Here is a 17,093-nt window from a genome sequence, read left to right as displayed (position 1 = left end):
TTCTCTGTGAAGGTGAAGTGAGAGAAAACACTGTAGAAATTGATAGCACTGCAGTTACATTATTATCATCGTATTCATCAACGATATTGACTGTTCTGTAGAAATACTTAAAAAACTAATAGCAATTAAAGACTTGCCAAATGTTTACCTAGTTAGAAAGTGAAAATCCAAAAGCAGATACAGTTGAGAGAGAGAGACAGAGAGGGGGAGAGAGCAGTCAAAGGGAGCTATGGAAAAGTCTTGTCAATCCATCCATGAAACAGTCGTAGGGGTCCATCTGCAAGAGTTTGTACTGTAGAGGAGATCAGTGAATATCACAAATAAAACCAAACAAATGAATCTTGGGCTCCACTCTCTCTTTCTCTTCTCTTCTGTTCAGGGTTGAGCAAAGCTGCCTGGAAGATCCCATTCATATCCTTCAACCCTGTAAATCTCTTGTATATTTGGGACTGTTCTTGTTGCACCCTACCCTTCTGTTCTACTGTATTTTAAAAAACTCTTTTTCTCTCTGGGTGGCTTGGAAGCTAATCATTTGATTTGAATCCCCAAGCCTTAGTGAATCTCACATTGTATATGTTCAAAAGGCTGATTCACTTGCCGGTTGAAAAGCCTATCCCAACCACACTTGAACAGAATATCCATCTCAGCGGTCTTTATTCGTTATTCATGTTGCCAGTATCCGACCTACCCAGTTCAGGTTTTTGATTAAGAGAGAGAGAGAGAGAAAGACCCTTTTTGCTCGTATTAAGATTTTCCAACTGAAGAGCCTGGAGTGAATTAATGTTGATATATGTGCGTCTGAGCATATATGGATTCATGCATCTTACATATCCTACATGCATTTAAGAGAAATGAGAAGAACAACCATTAAAGCTACACATACGATTAATGAACTTGATGAGGCATTTCATCATTGATCTTTAATCGGTTGTTCGTACGTGCAACTGAGCATCATCAGTTTCTACAATAAATTGGTGAAGGAAATTACTGAACTGCTTAACAGCTTAAGCTTTTGTCTGTAAGGAATATTTAGATTATTCATTCATCACAGTGCATATTACCAAAGATAGGAGAACCTAAAAGCAGAAAAGGGAAAGAAAGAAGCCATACACATGTAGTCAGGAACTGAAAAAGCAAAATGGATTTACAGGAACTTGGTCTTAAAATTGATGATGCATTTGCCTGCTCTGATAAGAAGAGATGGACAAAGAGAAAGCAATGGAAAGAACATACTCTGATTCCATTTTTTTTTTTTGGGGGGGGGGCTTAAGAGTAGAATTCATCCCTAAAAGCTTCTTTCTAACGCAGCAAAGCCATCAGAGATTTCACCATATTTAAGGACCCAATCATCTGCATCACTGTGAGGACTCTTCATCTTGCTCAATCTCAGAAGCAGGTTCATCTTCTTCTTCAAAACAATCAATGCCATAAGCAGCATGGCCATGTCCAAAGGCTTTGATATGGTCTTTGAGAGATCTCTTATGCTTAAAATCAGATCCACATATGCAGTACCACAGCTTACCACAGTTCTTCTCATGGGTTCTCCAGTCACCTCTCACAGCAAAGGCCTTGCCACATTTCCTGCACATGAAAGGCTTTATTCCATGCTTTCTTTTGTAATGGGTTTGAAGGGTTCTAAAGTCCTTGAGAGGCTTTGCTCTTGGGTGATCTATGTTGTTCCTGCACCCGGGAGCACAGCAATAGCAAGGTAGTCTGAGCATTGCTGTTGGTTGGGTTCCCCTCAGAGACTCCGGTCCTTTCCTATACTGTGATCCATGCCCCCACATATGCATCTGCATAAAACAAGCATTTTACACCCACCCACAAAACACAAACACAAGGAGAGATAACCAGCAAAGGAAGCGGGGGAAAGAAAAAAAGGTAAAACAAAAGCAATAGCTGTACATTATAAGAAAAGTAGAAGAATCCAGCTAGAACTTCTATTTAATCATTATTCTTTTTAGTTGGAATCCTACGAACAAATTATTTAGTTTGTTCTTTGTTAAGGCACTAATGGGTTTTGGAGATCGTGATCTCGCTGTGAGATGCAACAATATTTACCATCTACATTTTGTTTATCTTCCTTTGAACTACACAGACACAAAAGAGTGGAGAGACTCTATCTACGTATCTTTCTGAAGTGAATTGAACAAGCTTGTTTCTTTCCATCAGGTCCTCAATGATCAAAAAGAAGGAAGCAAAACTCTTAGGATACTCTTATTTTGAACTGTATTAACACATACTTCAAAATACCAAATCATAAGGAACATTGCCTGATCTATTGTTCAATCACATTAAGAAATGCACTGATCTGAGTCTAAGTTGGACCAGATAAATATATTTAAATTCTAAAATCTACAAGCCATGCAACTGGTAAAAGATGAAAAAAGAAATCGAAAACCGAAAATCAAAACAATATTCTTTTCAGTAGGACGAGATACCCACATGAGTTATGAGTCTTATGACCAAGACGAATCAAAGAAAGTGTAAATATAAAAATAAGAAGAAAAAAAAAATTGGTTTTTCTCTTCTTCCTCCAAATTAGAAGGGAAAAATAGGAAAGGAAAGTAGATCTTCTTGGGTCTTGGATTCATGTCAGCAGTAATCATACCTGCATGTTGTTATATCTGTTGAAAGTCTTGCAGCAAACAGGACATGAGAACTGGGTAGGACCAATTAGAATCTGAGAAGGGGTGGGAATCCAGTACTGCCCTTTGTTGAGCGTATTAGGTTGGTACCCAGAAGCAACACTGACTCCTTCTTTATCTGTATTCATCTCGGTGGAGCTGGAAGAGACTCTAGAAATCAGATCGGCAGCAGTAGGACTGGGAAGCCCTATATGTAGGGCAACAGTCACCGTTTCATCATCATCTGCAATACTAGAATAAAAGCTGTCTTCTTTGGCCTTGTTTTGTTCCTCTTCCATGGCACTGCAGGAGGGTTCTTCTTCTTCATGCCTTGTTGGGCTAAGACTGAGGAGGGGAAGTGCTTCTCTGATAGGAGGAGAGTGAGGTGGAGACTGGGTGTGAACGAAAGAGTTGTTGCAGAAATTATCACAGGAATTGTATGTAAAAGGAGGATGAGATGGGTTTGATGAAGAAGAAGAAGAGGAGGAGGAAAAATGGTGGAAAAAGGGATTGAAGTTGTACCATCCAGTGAAGAAATTGGAGTAAGGGTCTGCCATGGTTAAAGGTGAGAAGGAGACAGTTTGGTTGGAAGGGCTGGTTATTATAGACTCAAGAGAGAGGGAGAGAGGGGAGGAGAAGTATGAAGTACAGTATATTGTAAGAAATCACCCAAACCCAAAAGGCATGAGAGAGAGAGAGAGAGAGAGAGAGAGAAAACCCAAACATAAAAAATACAGATCACTCAAAAAGCTTTAAAAAGGGAAGGTAGTAAAAATAACTGGATTTTGATAAAAGGGTTCAAGGTAGAATAGAACACAAACAAATTTATAGAAACAAGGGTATCGGAAAGGGGGAAGAGAGAGAGAGATGGGAGAATGAGATAATAAATATTGGGAGTTGTAAGAACAAAGCTCTTTGTTGGAGATTGTGGTGGCTGGAAATTAAAAATATATATAATAATAATACTAATTCACCAGATCAACCTAAGAAGAGTATTTGAGTAAAAAGAGGAGAAGAAAGGAAAAGAAAATTACAGTAAAAATTTGAGAAAAAGAGGCTTAAAAAGAACAAAGACAGGATCAGAGATTAGGGTTGGAGGTTGTCTCCTTACTCCTATAGGAAGGAAGGAGATGGGTTGAGATGAGTTGAGATTGATTGTATAACACTGCAAGCAAAACATGCAAAGTTTGTACTACTACACACATTTTTGCTTCTTCCACTTTTTCCTCCTGGATGAGTGTTGCTCGGGATACAGGTAAAAATATGCAAGAGGAGTAGTGTGTTCATGCCTCATGGGTTCATACTTCATACCATCCCGGCATTTGCTTCGGTGGGAGAGCTTTGGTCGGCTCGGCCGAGTACCGAGTACTGAGTTGATTCACTGTCTCAAACCCCACTCATCATTATTGTCTTTTCTACTTGCCCATACATACTTACATGCAAACATCCAGGTTCCTGTTCCTGCCGTCATCCACCAACCCCTCTCTCTCTCTCTCTCTCTCTCTCTCTCACAAGTGGCAATCAAAATCTATATATTACTAATTAACCACCAACATTATCCCTTCTCTTCTCTCTTCACAAAAAAAGAAAAAAAAAAAGAAAAATCATATTCTCTTCTCTCTTTCTTCTTCTCAATATAAAGTATAAACATCATCTCTTAGTACTAATTATATTTTAAAGGGCAACCAGGGCATTATTGGGTTTTGATATGTCTTCTATTTTATCATTTTATAGCTTTATATAATTAGAGGTTGATTGTATTTGTAATTTGAATAGATTTTGAGTTAATTAGTAGTACATTGGTAGAATTATAGCCAAATGAAAATTAAGATTTTCATTTTCTTATAAATATTATTTATGTGGGGTAAAAGAGAAGGATAGCATTTTATTAAGTGTGAGAGTGGTGAGTTTTTTTTTTTTTTTGGTAACAAATAAATAGGGTTTAGCAACCCTGAAAAAGAAAACTACTCAAGCATGCAAATCTTATCCGCCAGTAAGATCTCCTCCAGTTCTTGGGATGGATCTAGAAAGAATCGCGAAGGTTCCTCTAAAGAAGTCGGTCTCTTCTTGATCCAGTCAGCAACATAGTTGGACTCCCGGACGCACGTTGGAATCTAATTCCTTCATAGCTTCCCACTTCTTCCTTTATTGCATGCAAGTGGTGAGGTTTTTAAGATATAGTGAAATCATTTTCTTTCTGGTGGATGTAGATAGATTCGTTCAATCAAGTTATTCATTATGGTCAAGGTCATCACTTCTTGTAGTAGGATTAGGGTGAGTTTGGTGTACATGATGGGTTTTAGTTCATTGATGTCATAAGCATTTTTGTTAATTACTTAATCATTCAATTGATTTCAATTTTTCATGTTTATCAAATTAATATAATAATTACTAAACGAGTATGTTTACTTTAGGACAAAAAAGGGTATAAAACGAAGTCCTCCTTGTTTTGTAATTTATTTTCTTATTCTGCTAGAGCATTTAGGAAAATTTTCTTCTTTTTTTGGTTAAAAATTCAACTGTTGTTACACTTTTATAGGTTTTATCTTCTACATGTTTGATGTAATTAAAAGTAACATATTTTAATAAAACCCTAGTTATCCCAAAAACTATTGACAAAGTTGTTGTCGATTGATAGGTCGCAAGTAATTAACTAAAAAGTATCTTGATATGATCATAATCATCACCTAAGGATTCATGGTTCTCTATCCTTTCTTTAATTGTGTTTTCCCTTTGGGGTACAAGAAAGATGCAATAGATTTAATCGCACACAAATAAGCTTTAATCAACTCTCTACGTTTATACCTAGAGAGATTCCTAACTGGTGTATGGTCTATAGAAACGTGGGGTTCTGAGTATCCATCAACCAAAAGAAGAAACCTTTTCTTTTCCTTTTTCTTTAAAAAAGAGATTAGTTTTTAAATAAATTTCAGGTCATGGGGTTGAAGGTGGGATCAAACATTGAAGTGGGAAAATGAAAGCCAAGCACAAACCAATAGATTCTTCAAAGCAGGCTTCGCCAGGAAGCCAACCAAAGAAAGTGATATGTAGCTAAGACTTTACACAGCTGTTTGATTGTTCATCTTATGGAACCTATAGAGATGGGTTGAGAAGGAGAGAACCCAATGCCTGGGTGAGATTCATATCTTCGCTGCAACACTAGCAAGCATGCATGGCTACCCATCTCTTATCACTAGAGAGAGAATTCATGTGCTTTTGGTGGGGCTTCAATATAAGCTTAAGGTATGAGATGGGCTTATGAAGCTTGTCGGCAAAAATGAAGTACTCAAGAATATTGAAAGCAACAGGAGACATTGAAAAGGATTTATACTTCTAAGGGTGCATCATCAGCTTAGGTTTTATTGGCTTACCTTGGCTTAACTTTATATTCTAGATCACTGTTTACAGTTCATACATTAAATAGGACTGGTGCTGAAGATAACTGTCTCTTTGGTTTCTGATTACAGCAACTTTTACTGCTTCAAAATCAGAACAAATGAGTGGGTTCATGTGTTACTTGATTTCCATCATCCACCATATCAGGATTCCAACAAATTCAAGCACTTCGTAAATTTTGAAGAGATTTTCTTTGAATTAAAACTAGAGAGAATGAAGACTAGTGAACCTGGTGCCATGGTTATGCATCACTTTTCCTTTTGAAGTGGTGTTTTTTAGGCTCCAAAATATCCCATATTTCTGGGGAGATATATAACTGGATCTAGGGAAATGACAGCCAATATTTGGGTCCATGCTCAAGGACAATACCCATTTGAAAGGTTTCTCATGACCAAGGTGCTCATGTACCTTCTCTATAAGTCCCATCACTCTAATAGACAAAAGGAACAGCGGGTAGGTATGATAGGCTCATACTGTTCATGTAAAGTGAATCATCTAGCACTCTTTTAAGTTCCTCTGAAACACTGAAGAAGAACAGAAAGATTCAAAGTCTAGGTAACTGTACTTCTGAAGCATATATCAGGAGAGCTAAAATTTTGTTTGCCATTGTGCTTTCTCAACTAGAGAATTCCCAAACTTAAGTCTTGGGTAAATCAGATTTTGTGTCACCAAATTCATAATTAATTTGAAAACATTCTAGATCATTTTGTTGGGTTTCAGAGCTTCTTTAAGGTACGTTCTTTAAATTATGTAAGAAATGTATACGTTGGAGAACTCAAACAAAAAACATTAAAGTTTTGAAATCTGGGGATTTAGCTTTGGATAAGTGTTGAATTATAAACTATGGATTGACTTGTTTGAGAATCCATCAAGTGTTTTTATTTTGAAAATCATCAAAAACAGCTTTGTTTCTAGAAGCAAGAACATTTTTTTAGGCATTTGATAACACTTGTTTCTGAAAGTGAAAACATTATCAGCAGAGTTTTTATGTTTGAAATCTCTAACTCTCTCACTCAACTTTTACTTTGAGAAACAAATGCAATAACAATTTTTTTGTTGTATGAAAACTATTTATTGAAATAGAATTTTTTATAAATTTATGTTTTAAAAATCACCTAATAAATCAAATTTATCAAATGGTTTTTTATCAGTTTTTCTATTTCTCAAGCAAGAAATACTATAAAAACTATAAGTTACCAAACAAGTCCTATACTACCAACCCAGACAAAACTTTCAATGGCATTTAGAGGACCAACCAAATTCTTAGATTTGTTCAAACATAAATACTTGGGTTTTGTAAACCATGTTGACTCTATTAAATTGTTGGGAGAATTTATTATAGGTTCTCTAGCGGAATGAAATTCTTGGAATAATTCATTTTAGGAAATTCTCATATCATTTACAGTTTCAATAAATGGGAGAACATGGATGAGGAGACAATTAATGCATCTACTCTTTGCAGGTTTTATCTTACCAATATGAAACACATTATGCATGCCATCTCAATACATAAAATAAATATATGATGATGCGTATCAGCTGGTTAGGCATAGAGAGAGGAAAAAAAAGATTAAATTAGAACAGAAATTAAACAATTCCAGGTGAATAGATCAAAACTGGAACACCCAAAGGAGTTCTTTTTTTTCTCTTGAATTTCGTACTTCTATCAATTTATGTTTACAAGACAGCACGAGTGTGTGTTTGTGTGGAGAGAGAGAGAGAGGGATAAACTAGTGTAAGCTCCCTGATCTCAGACTCTGTGTCCATGTCTTGTTTTGAGATTTCCAAACATCTTTGCCTCCCTAATTACGAAATCCCATAAAGACTAGATCAATCACTCATTTTATTTTAATCTCTTAATTAATGAATGGGTTTTGTTAGTCAAATCAAGCCATCAAAGATGTTGGAATGCTCATTCTTACATGTTCATGGTGGAAAATTTAACGTGGGTTTACTCAATCCAGTATCCTTAACCATCTGTTGATATTTGGAATGATTTACACTCTTCTTCTATATATTTCATGATTTAAAATTTTCTAATCCACCTCACCTAGCAGGCTAGCACCACTCGGTTGACTTGCTCCAAGCCTCCAATGGATTATTCTTATTCTGACAAACACATCAGATAGAAGGGAAAAAGAATGTTTACCTCTACAATAGAGTTTCAGATCTACTATCTGCTAAACTAGAGGTCTGTACCTTTTTACATTTTTTTTTCAGGGATGACATTCACTTTTAAGTGTTGATGAAATTAGAAATGAATTCTCAGTAGGTTTTTCTTTTTTCTTTTTTTTTTGGGTACATGAACAGATGCCAAAGAAAACAATATTGGGAGGCATTTAGCTTTGACATGACTTTGTCTCGAGTATCTCCACAAGATCGCTTAGGGGATCCTAAAAAACCTCCACCTCTTGTGAAACAAAGTGGACAATCTATTAGGAGCAAAATTTGCATCTCTGAACACACAATGCAGTAACACTCAATCTACCAACCTCAAACTTCTTCTAATACCCGAGACAAGCCTTCTCGATCACATCATCAAGGTAGCTTTTATATATAATATCATTAAAGAGAGATAAATGCATGACCTCTTCATTAAGAGTATCCAAATCACCTCCCCATTAGGGACAATGTGCTCTCCAAGGTCAGGCCCACGTGGGATCCACTGAATTCTTACTTTTGATTATTTTTTAATGTTTACATGTGAATCATGTTATTATTATGTGGTTAAAAAACATCAGTAGAGCACATTGTTCTCCTCTGACAAGAAGATGACCTAAACTCTCATTGAGAAGAGATTTTTTTGCCAACTGAGCAACCCTTGATGGTGAAATAATTTTTTAATTATAATTTAGTATCCCCTTAATTCTTCTAAATAATGCAACATCTTCCAACTATCTCTTCTTTCTTCATCCCAACAGTCCATGTCAGTTGCATCTTACAAGAAACAAGGAGACTATCTAACTCTCTTCCCCGGTCTCTGCAAGCAATTGATCAGAGGAATATGGATTTGAGTTCAAAATATGGTATGTTGGGTATGATTTCCTTTGTTTTTCAAGTTCAAAAGCATTGGATATGACATTTAATTTCCAAGCATAGAGTTCCATTCCATTCTATGCCCAACCTGCACCACATTGGGACCAGCAGGAAACTGTAGGGGATGACAGTAGCCATGACAGATGTGGTTACTGAGATCTAAGTACGAGAGTGAAGGATGAAATGATTGACACTCACTGTTCATCTGAAGAAGATATCACATCATCCATTTCTTGGATTTTCATTTCAGCTTTTGTCATGTCTTCTCTTCAATACATAGGTCGATGGTCCCACAGGAACCACCATCTGGACGGCGTTGGGATCGTATTTCTTCCGTGCCTCTCCATCACACATTAACAGTGTTCGAAGCACGAAATTTTATTAACCATTCATTCCCTTTCAGATGAAGACTATATGTTCATCAGTCACAATCAAAGATTGAGGTAATTCGAAGAAATGAACCATCTATTTCTCTCTAGATGAAGGATATATATATCCATCAATCACATTTGAATATTCAGATTAAATTAAATTCCTTCAAATTACTTCTCCATCAAGAGAGTAGTATGTGTCCCCTCAAAAGCTTCTTTCTCAACAAATTTGGGTAGAACCCATGTGAGATATACTAAGTTTTACTTTAATTTTTCTTTTCTTATTTAGAGATAGGTCTCACCTAAATTTCTGGTAAAGAAGTGTTAGAAGAATTCAGACCATTCCCCTAATAAAGAGGTCATCTGAACACACGTTAAGAGGGAGGACCACCTCTAAATTTTGATAAGAAAAAACAGATATAAGTCTCCTAATGAACCATTTTTTTAATATGTGATAGAAAAATATGAGAAGAGCATAAACTTTTAACCATTAGGATAGAGGAACCAACCTCGGATGGACGTGCCTCCCTCCTTAAGAGGGTTTACAGCATCACGTTCCAAACTCCGAGTAGTTCATGAGATCACTCAGCGCAGGGGCTCCGCTCAGACGTCTGGCGGATCAGTTGTAACTGTTCATATCCCCCTCTTTACTGTCTCTTAAAAACCCTGAACGTACCTTGTCCAACACAAGTAATTCTCCAGAGTCCCCACACCAAGATAATAAATAGACAAATGCTAATCATAAAGGAAGAGTGGGAAAGGAAGGTCTATCGAAGTAGATTTCAAACAGAAGAAAGGGAAAACAGGTTCAAAGTTGGCTAAAGAATGTAAAGATTACTAACACATCAAGAGCCATCTGGCTTTTATTGGTATGTTCTCCTTATTGATGTCACCATTTCAATGCTAAATAGTGTTAAATTCTCTTTCAATGCTGTCTGTCTGTTATCATTTAAGAGATGGTCTGGACATGGATGAACAATCACCATCCATTGAAGAGTTTGTAAAGAACATGACATGAGCCCACTCAGATATCATGCTTCTCTTAGCTCCCTGTGCATGCATGTATGGCAGCTGCAGCTACCACCCTTGTCTTCCATCAGCTTTTCCTAACTCAGAATCATGCATCTCTCTCTCCAGAAGCAGGGCATTGGCCAGTGAATCAAGTGAATTGTAAACAGGAGTTATCGTATGTTGAACCCATTAAATGATGGCCCTGGGGTCCAATTTAATGAATTCTGGGATAGGAAAAATATAAAGTGGCTAAATATCAGTAATAGCACTTTTTCCTGAGACAAACAACAATTAAAATTTCATTATGAATTGGTGATGTACAGGTATTACCTACCAATTCCAGTCCATGGAAGTCTCAGCTTCAGGTAGATAGCCTCGTATCAATGATCTACTGTTCATGTTAAGGAGGTTTAGTTGAAACTAGGGGCTGTAATAACAATGTTAGTCACTATCTAACAGAAGAAAGGAGAGGTGCTCCATCAAATTACCAATGAGACTAAATGAATTGGTTTTACAGAAAGAATTCTCGTCAAAGATAAAAACAATAAAGCTACCTTCATGAGGACAAAAGGCATTCTAGTGAAAGAGACGGCAAAGCATGCCCATACTTGCTAGAGACACTAGATTTTTGGGACAAAACCCTCAAGCACTAATTAAGATGCACCAGTGATTAATGGTGGAGGCTCCACCAATACAGAAGCATGAAACAGACACCAATTTAAGATCCAAAATAGAAGATAAAGGACATACGGATCTATCCAAATATGTGAAAAGTAAGTGGGGAAGAAACAAAAGCTGTCATCACAAGATGGACATAGAGACAAAGTTAATCCAACAAATCTCGTAGTGTAGTATTTTGAGTGCATGAAACTACAATAACTATCACCCTCTTATCCTGACATGAAAGAGATGACTAGCTCAATGGTGCTCATCGGGTGCCAGAGGGAAAGCAAAATAATTCAGTAAAAAAAAAAAAAAAAAAAAACCCAGAACTGAAAGGGATTAAGTTGAAATTGGTAGAGGATCATGAAGGCATCTACACCATCCTTGCCCCTTTTGGTACAAATTATTGTCAATAGAGAAATTTCATTATTTTAATTGTTTGCACTATATGAATTTATTTATTTAAAAAATAGAAAACCTCCAAACCTAATGAACTTTTGTCCATTAGGATTGTGCTTCCTTTGGGTTTCTAGTCTATAGTGAGGGGTAAAATAGCATACCTCTTTTATCACCTCTTTTCCTTCCCCGTTTCTCTTTAAATTTTTCTTGCCCCTTTTTTCCTTTCATATTTTTTCGATTCCCAAACCTTTTCTTCTTGCCAAATGATTCTTGCTTTTTTTTTAAAGGCATAGGTTTGACAAAGACCTTAAACTAGATTAATCATTGCATAACTCAACTAGGAACCAAGGTGAGAGCACCATGTCTGTTTCAGGTCAAAAAGAGAACTAGATTTGTGCAGAAAATATATCAATTATACATAGAGACATAAAACTAGAAGTCCCAACTCCATTCTGCAGAGGATGTGCATTAGACATCCAAAACCCAAAAGACCTTGAAGGGGTTTTACATATCATCAATAATATCAAGACTGACTCGATCTGATCAATAATTTCAGGCCTATCTGAAGTTTTGGTCAAGTGCCTGCCAAAATCCACCCGTAATTCAACCTTCTGTTAAAAGTTGAGTTTCCAACTCCTCTCCATATATCAGGCATTCAATAATTTAAAACTTCGAATGTAGCATGATATTACAAAAAGTAATGGATCTGATCACACTAAAAAATATGGCTGATGGAAACTGATGGAGATGTTTCAACCTATATGTTGAAAACAATAGGATTATAGCAATAAACTGCCACAACTGTACGAAAATCAAGAGGTTCGGAAAAGAAAAGCCCAAAAGTAAAGGAGATCATCAGAAACGATATGCAGCAAGTAGAAGCAGATTCCAGAGACTAACCTGTCTGTGAAATTCGGGTAGCCTATAGTAGGGCCAGTGCACACCCCATTCATGAAGGGCATAATTCTTCTCACTCAATTATTAGTCTTACATCAACCACATCATCTTGAATTTCAGAGAATTTTAATCCACGTTTTGATGGTTTTGGTCCCAAAACACACCAAGAGTATTATTCTAGGAGAAGCTTATGCCAGACATCCTTTAACTTTTATACTAAAAAACGAGAGAACAGTAATATTCTCCCTACCATTCATTAGGGAATAATAGCTTAAATTGAAAAAGAAGACATGCACGGGTTTGCAAAGAAGCCAAAAAAGGAACTTCCTGCTGTGGAAGAAAATAGCAGGACATTATCCAAAGATCCCCACAAGCTTTATCATGCTCACCCGTGAATTTCTAGCACTGTACAGACAACAGTTTATGGTTAGAGCTTAATTGAATTGTCTATCAACATGGTTAAGCATCAGCTAAGTCCTAATCAAGTCACATTTTACTCTATGATGGCTAGCTCCAAAGTCCTGCTGGCATTTCCCCCTTTTCTTATTAAAATCTGCAAGTTTCCTGGTTTCACATGGTACCTTCATACGATAACTGCCATAACATATTCATTTTTCCTCCCACCATATCTACTCCGGCATTGTATGGACTCCTCAAATGTGTCACCCTTAGATTCAGAACATTTTCTTTCAACCCGACAGCTCCTCCATCAAGCCCTTTGATCATGAGGAAATAGTTACAGGAAGGGGAAAAATAAAGTTAGAAAGGCTGCTAAAAGCTAGTGTGATAAGAAGCTCTACCCACAAGGTAATCAATTAGTTTACCTGTGAGATGTACTGCTCAGCATCTGTTCCCTTAAGCAAGTGAATAGAGTGGCGAACAAAATTGTGTGACTGATCATCGAGCACCACCTCATCACCAATATCATCAAGCACCCTGACGCGGATGTAGGGATCCTTAGGTGGCACCATGTCCTGGCAAAAACAAGTATTAGGTTCTTGTCAAGATAATCCAAGAAACTGTCCATATGAGATTGCCGATTTCCATATACAATGTTGAATGAGCAGAGTCATGGAGAGTCATTTGCCATAATTACAGTCAAACGATAACTCCCATCCTTTATACAGAAACATTTCTGTCTTCAGACTGCATTCTCATTCAATTACTTGCTTTCTCTTCACTTACCAAATCATGTTATTGCTTAAGCAATTATGACCAATATTCTCACTACAATGAGGACTTAGACAATATTTTAATGGCTAGCCACAAAATTATCTTAAAATGTCATTGATCTGCAAATTAGAGAATCACCAGCAGTGTCCAATCTAACTCTTTGGCTAGAAGCAAGGAATTATTAAGTTTTGAAGACACAATGATCCCTGTAATAGAATCTTGACACTTTCATACACAGCTACTAGTTTCTGTCATAGGATAGCCTGGATTTAAAGATAGATTTTCCCGTGTTTCCTTCTTCACATGCTAGAGAGAGAGAGAGAGGGGTACCACAGTCAAATCCAGATCTAGTTCTGACATGTATGCCTCTAGAGCAGCAGAGTGATCCTTGAAATACATTTTCTCAGACGGGTTCAGCTTTGCTTGAATTTCTTGGGGGAGAACTGGCCCTACTTTCCACCTCAAGCTCTGAATAACTTCAGCCCGGTTATAGCTGTGGATTACAAAATGATTGTTGGAACATCCAGAAAGAAATGTAAAAACGAAGACATCAACATCAACAAGCAACCCAGAAACAGTTTCTCTTAAACAAGTATACAGTCTTCAGATGAAAGAAACTCACACATATGCCATGAGGCAACGTTTATTTCGCATTAAAGACAGATGGTGGATAACTGCACCATAGTGGTCAGCATTTCTAGTCGTTTGCATGTCCAACCCCTCTTCCTGGATTTTCCTGTGGGATGCTACTAGTGAATGAAAGAACAATCTGGAATAGCAGTAGCAATGTAAAAACCAAAATACATAAATAAATAGTAATACACGTAATGAGATGAAAATTAGGATCTTCAATATGGTCAGGCCTCTGGTTCATCAGTAGCAACAATTTGGGTCCCCTCCAAGGTGTCAAGAATTGATGTCTTGTATTATGTAGTTTGGACTGTGGGCTGAATGCAAACCTCTGTTAAAAATATGTAGGGCTTAAGGGTTTAGACGGGTAATTTGAAAACTCTATCTTTCTGTTTTCTCTTGAAATTGGTCACTTAAGAGCGACTTCTTTGTATACAGAGACAGAAGGAACTGAGCTTGTAACCATATTCTTCACAGAAAGTCAAACTGCTCTCATCACACCTAAGCACCTTCCTGACAACCTATGTGTATCCTTGCACTGGTTGCTTGATTTCTCTTTCTATTATTACTTTTGTGGTTTCTGCATCATGGATAGGTTTCAGTTCATGAAAGTTTCCCACAAATGTTAAGGCGAGAAAATTAGGATTTTCAAAATTTTTACAACTAACAATAACATAAGTTGAACTTTGAACCATTGGCATATCAGTAGTATCTCTACAGTCCACATAACCAAGTAAATAAACAATGACACCATACCAGGTTGGATATTTCAAGTTGAAGCCATATCATTGGCCCACACAGATCAAAAATCAGGAGAATGAATTCAAGTGTATTATATTTTATCTGTCGGGATCACTGCATAAACAAAAGCAATGTATCATTTATCCCAAGGTAACAAGATACAATTATACTTCGTTTTGTGTTATATAGTTATAATAGAACAAAAGAACTTGCAATCCGCAATAGAAGGGCTCATGGACTTCCACCATAATGGTTTTTGTGCCAGAGCAATCAACTATCTGGTATCAGCCCTTCAAATATTGGTATTACTAATAGAAATTAAAAGCTCAACTTTTAGGACTAAAATGAGTATTTGAACCTGGAAACTGGCTTTTCACAAATATTTTAATCAATGGGAAAATTTAGAAGGCTGAATGAAACAGCAATGACAAACTTATATTTTATGTTAAGATGGTGTGTTTCCTAACGAAAGGGTAAGCACTTGAGTTTTTTTTTTAATCCCAAATTGAAATTAACAAGGATTTCGTTGCCTTTGATGTACAAATATCAAACAAGCAGACAGACATACAAATCCACATTCATACACAAAAACATGAGAGAGAAGGCAAAGATGGCTACCTCATCAACGACTGAAGCTCAAGGTGGTGCGAATTGCATTCTTTAAGTACTTCACCAAACATATCAGTCTATATTATCAGAGAAACAATTGGACAGTCAGAAACAATTTGAAGCTCAAGATAATATAGATTTTCTTTTCTTTTTCTAACTTAATCAAATATATGAGTTGTTCATGAATACGGAAACAAATAGTAAGTTTAGTTCATCCTAATATCGAAAAAACTGGAAAAATACGAAATCTGGTGTCAGATAAGCACAAAAAAATTTCAATAGGTAGCGTTTTAGGGGAATGCAAATAGTAGGGCATCTTAAGAACAAATACTATTGCAGGAAAACAAAACCAATTTACATTAAAAGCCGTGAATTGCCCTGTTCCGTTGTTCGACAGTTCCTTCAGTAGTTGAGACCCCTTTCTCCCGTACATCTTTGCCTCAAAAATCTTATCCCTGCCTTTTGAGCTCAGTCTTCAAACATCAACAATCGATCGCCAGTACAATTTTCCACTACATGAACAAAACAAGTTGAATTAGACGATCAATAAAAGAAATCTAGGAAGATCTTCCAGTAAAATTGAGCAGCGACAGCTTGATTCACAAATGGCATCACAGCGAACAACATCCAGATCAAAAGATCGAGAGAGAAGAAATACCTCTGATAGCATGAGTGAAGTGCGAGTTGAAGGAAAAAAACAGCAATGATTAATAGTTCCTCCGCACCTTCAGGTTTCGGGCATCAGGTTTTAGCGCGTTTCTTGAATTCTAAATCGGTTCATTTTCAAAATTTTCGCCCAAAAAGTATGCAAACCTAAATCATACTTGGCTAGTTGGCTGTACTTGGTAACCATTCTAGAATAAATTCTGGATTTAGATTGAATTATACGACGAGAAACTTTAAAAAAATGTAAGCCCAACGGGTGGCTCAGTTGGCAAAAGACCAATGGTTCTACCTAGGAGTTTAGAGATCGAATCCCCTCATACGGCCAAGGGCAAAGTTCTGCTCATGTTCATTATATAAAAGTTCCTCAAAAGATGTAGTGAGGATGTAGTTGAGGTGTGCCGAATGTAAACTTAGATTTTTTCCTGCCTCAATCCAAAATGCAAATACCATTGACTTTATTCTCCAGGAATATGAATAGGTATCTAGACTCCATATCAATCCTGAAAAATTAGCAAGGACCCCCTCCAACAATACAATTGATGTGGTGGCTTTGGATTTAAAAAATGTTCAATCCCGTCGTACTTATTTAGGTCTCCTCTCCTTCATAAGCAAGTTTAATGTACAAACTTTTTCTTTTGTTATGGATGGACTAAACTTTAAGTTGGCAGGTTAGAAGGTAAGTTCATATCTATGGGGGGAAAAAGAAATTCTCATCAAAGCTTTGGCATTTGCACTCCTTGTTTATGTTATGACTTGTTTCTTTGTCTCTTTATGACCTAAACACTGACAATTCTCGTGGAAAAATTGCTAGCCAAACAAATTTGGAGACTATTAACAAAATCCTGATTCCCTATGGACCCAAATAATGTTAGTG

At 36.8% G+C, this 17,093-nt stretch overlaps 2 protein-coding genes across 3 annotated transcripts; both read right to left on the bottom strand.

Moving 5' to 3' along the window:
- Positions 1–956: 956 nt before the first annotated feature.
- On the bottom strand, positions 957–3,232 carry NTT (C2H2-type zinc finger family protein). Its single transcript, XM_089137503.1, has 2 exons — positions 2,612–3,232; positions 957–1,793 (listed from the first exon to the last, which is right to left on the bottom strand). Exons 1-2 carry the CDS (start codon positions 3,182–3,184, stop codon positions 1,356–1,358), a joined length of 1,011 nt encoding a protein of 336 aa, XP_088993629.1. The 5' UTR covers positions 3,185–3,232; the 3' UTR covers positions 957–1,355.
- Positions 3,233–10,029: 6,797 nt separating this feature from the next.
- Positions 10,030–16,396, bottom strand: PSF1 (partner of SLD five 1). 2 transcript variants are annotated; one of them, XM_089136320.1, is made up of 9 exons: positions 16,212–16,396; positions 15,912–16,065; positions 15,563–15,630; positions 14,196–14,309; positions 13,904–14,066; positions 13,225–13,374; positions 11,810–13,116; positions 10,776–11,487; positions 10,030–10,665 (listed from the first exon to the last, which is right to left on the bottom strand). In XM_089136320.1, the coding sequence occupies exons 2-7, from the start codon at positions 15,984–15,986 to the stop codon at positions 13,090–13,092; spliced, it is 597 nt and encodes a 198-aa protein (XP_088992446.1). In that variant the 5' UTR covers positions 15,987–16,065; positions 16,212–16,396; the 3' UTR covers positions 10,030–10,665; positions 10,776–11,487; positions 11,810–13,089. The 2 variants fall into 2 exon arrangements, with proteins under 2 accessions (XP_088992446.1, XP_088992445.1); XM_089136319.1 differs by lacking the exon at positions 10,030–10,665 and having other exon boundaries at positions 10,772–11,487.
- Between the last annotated feature and the right edge of the window lie 697 nt (positions 16,397–17,093).

This window comes from Hakea prostrata, chromosome 10 (assembly GCF_041222555.1).
Source record: "Hakea prostrata isolate BN-2017 chromosome 10, UWA_Hpros_2, whole genome shotgun sequence".
In the NCBI taxonomy this organism is placed as follows: Eukaryota; Viridiplantae; Streptophyta; class Magnoliopsida; order Proteales; family Proteaceae; genus Hakea; species Hakea prostrata.
The sequence above is the reverse complement of the archived record's forward strand: the minus strand, read 5'-3'. Positions and strand labels throughout refer to the sequence as shown.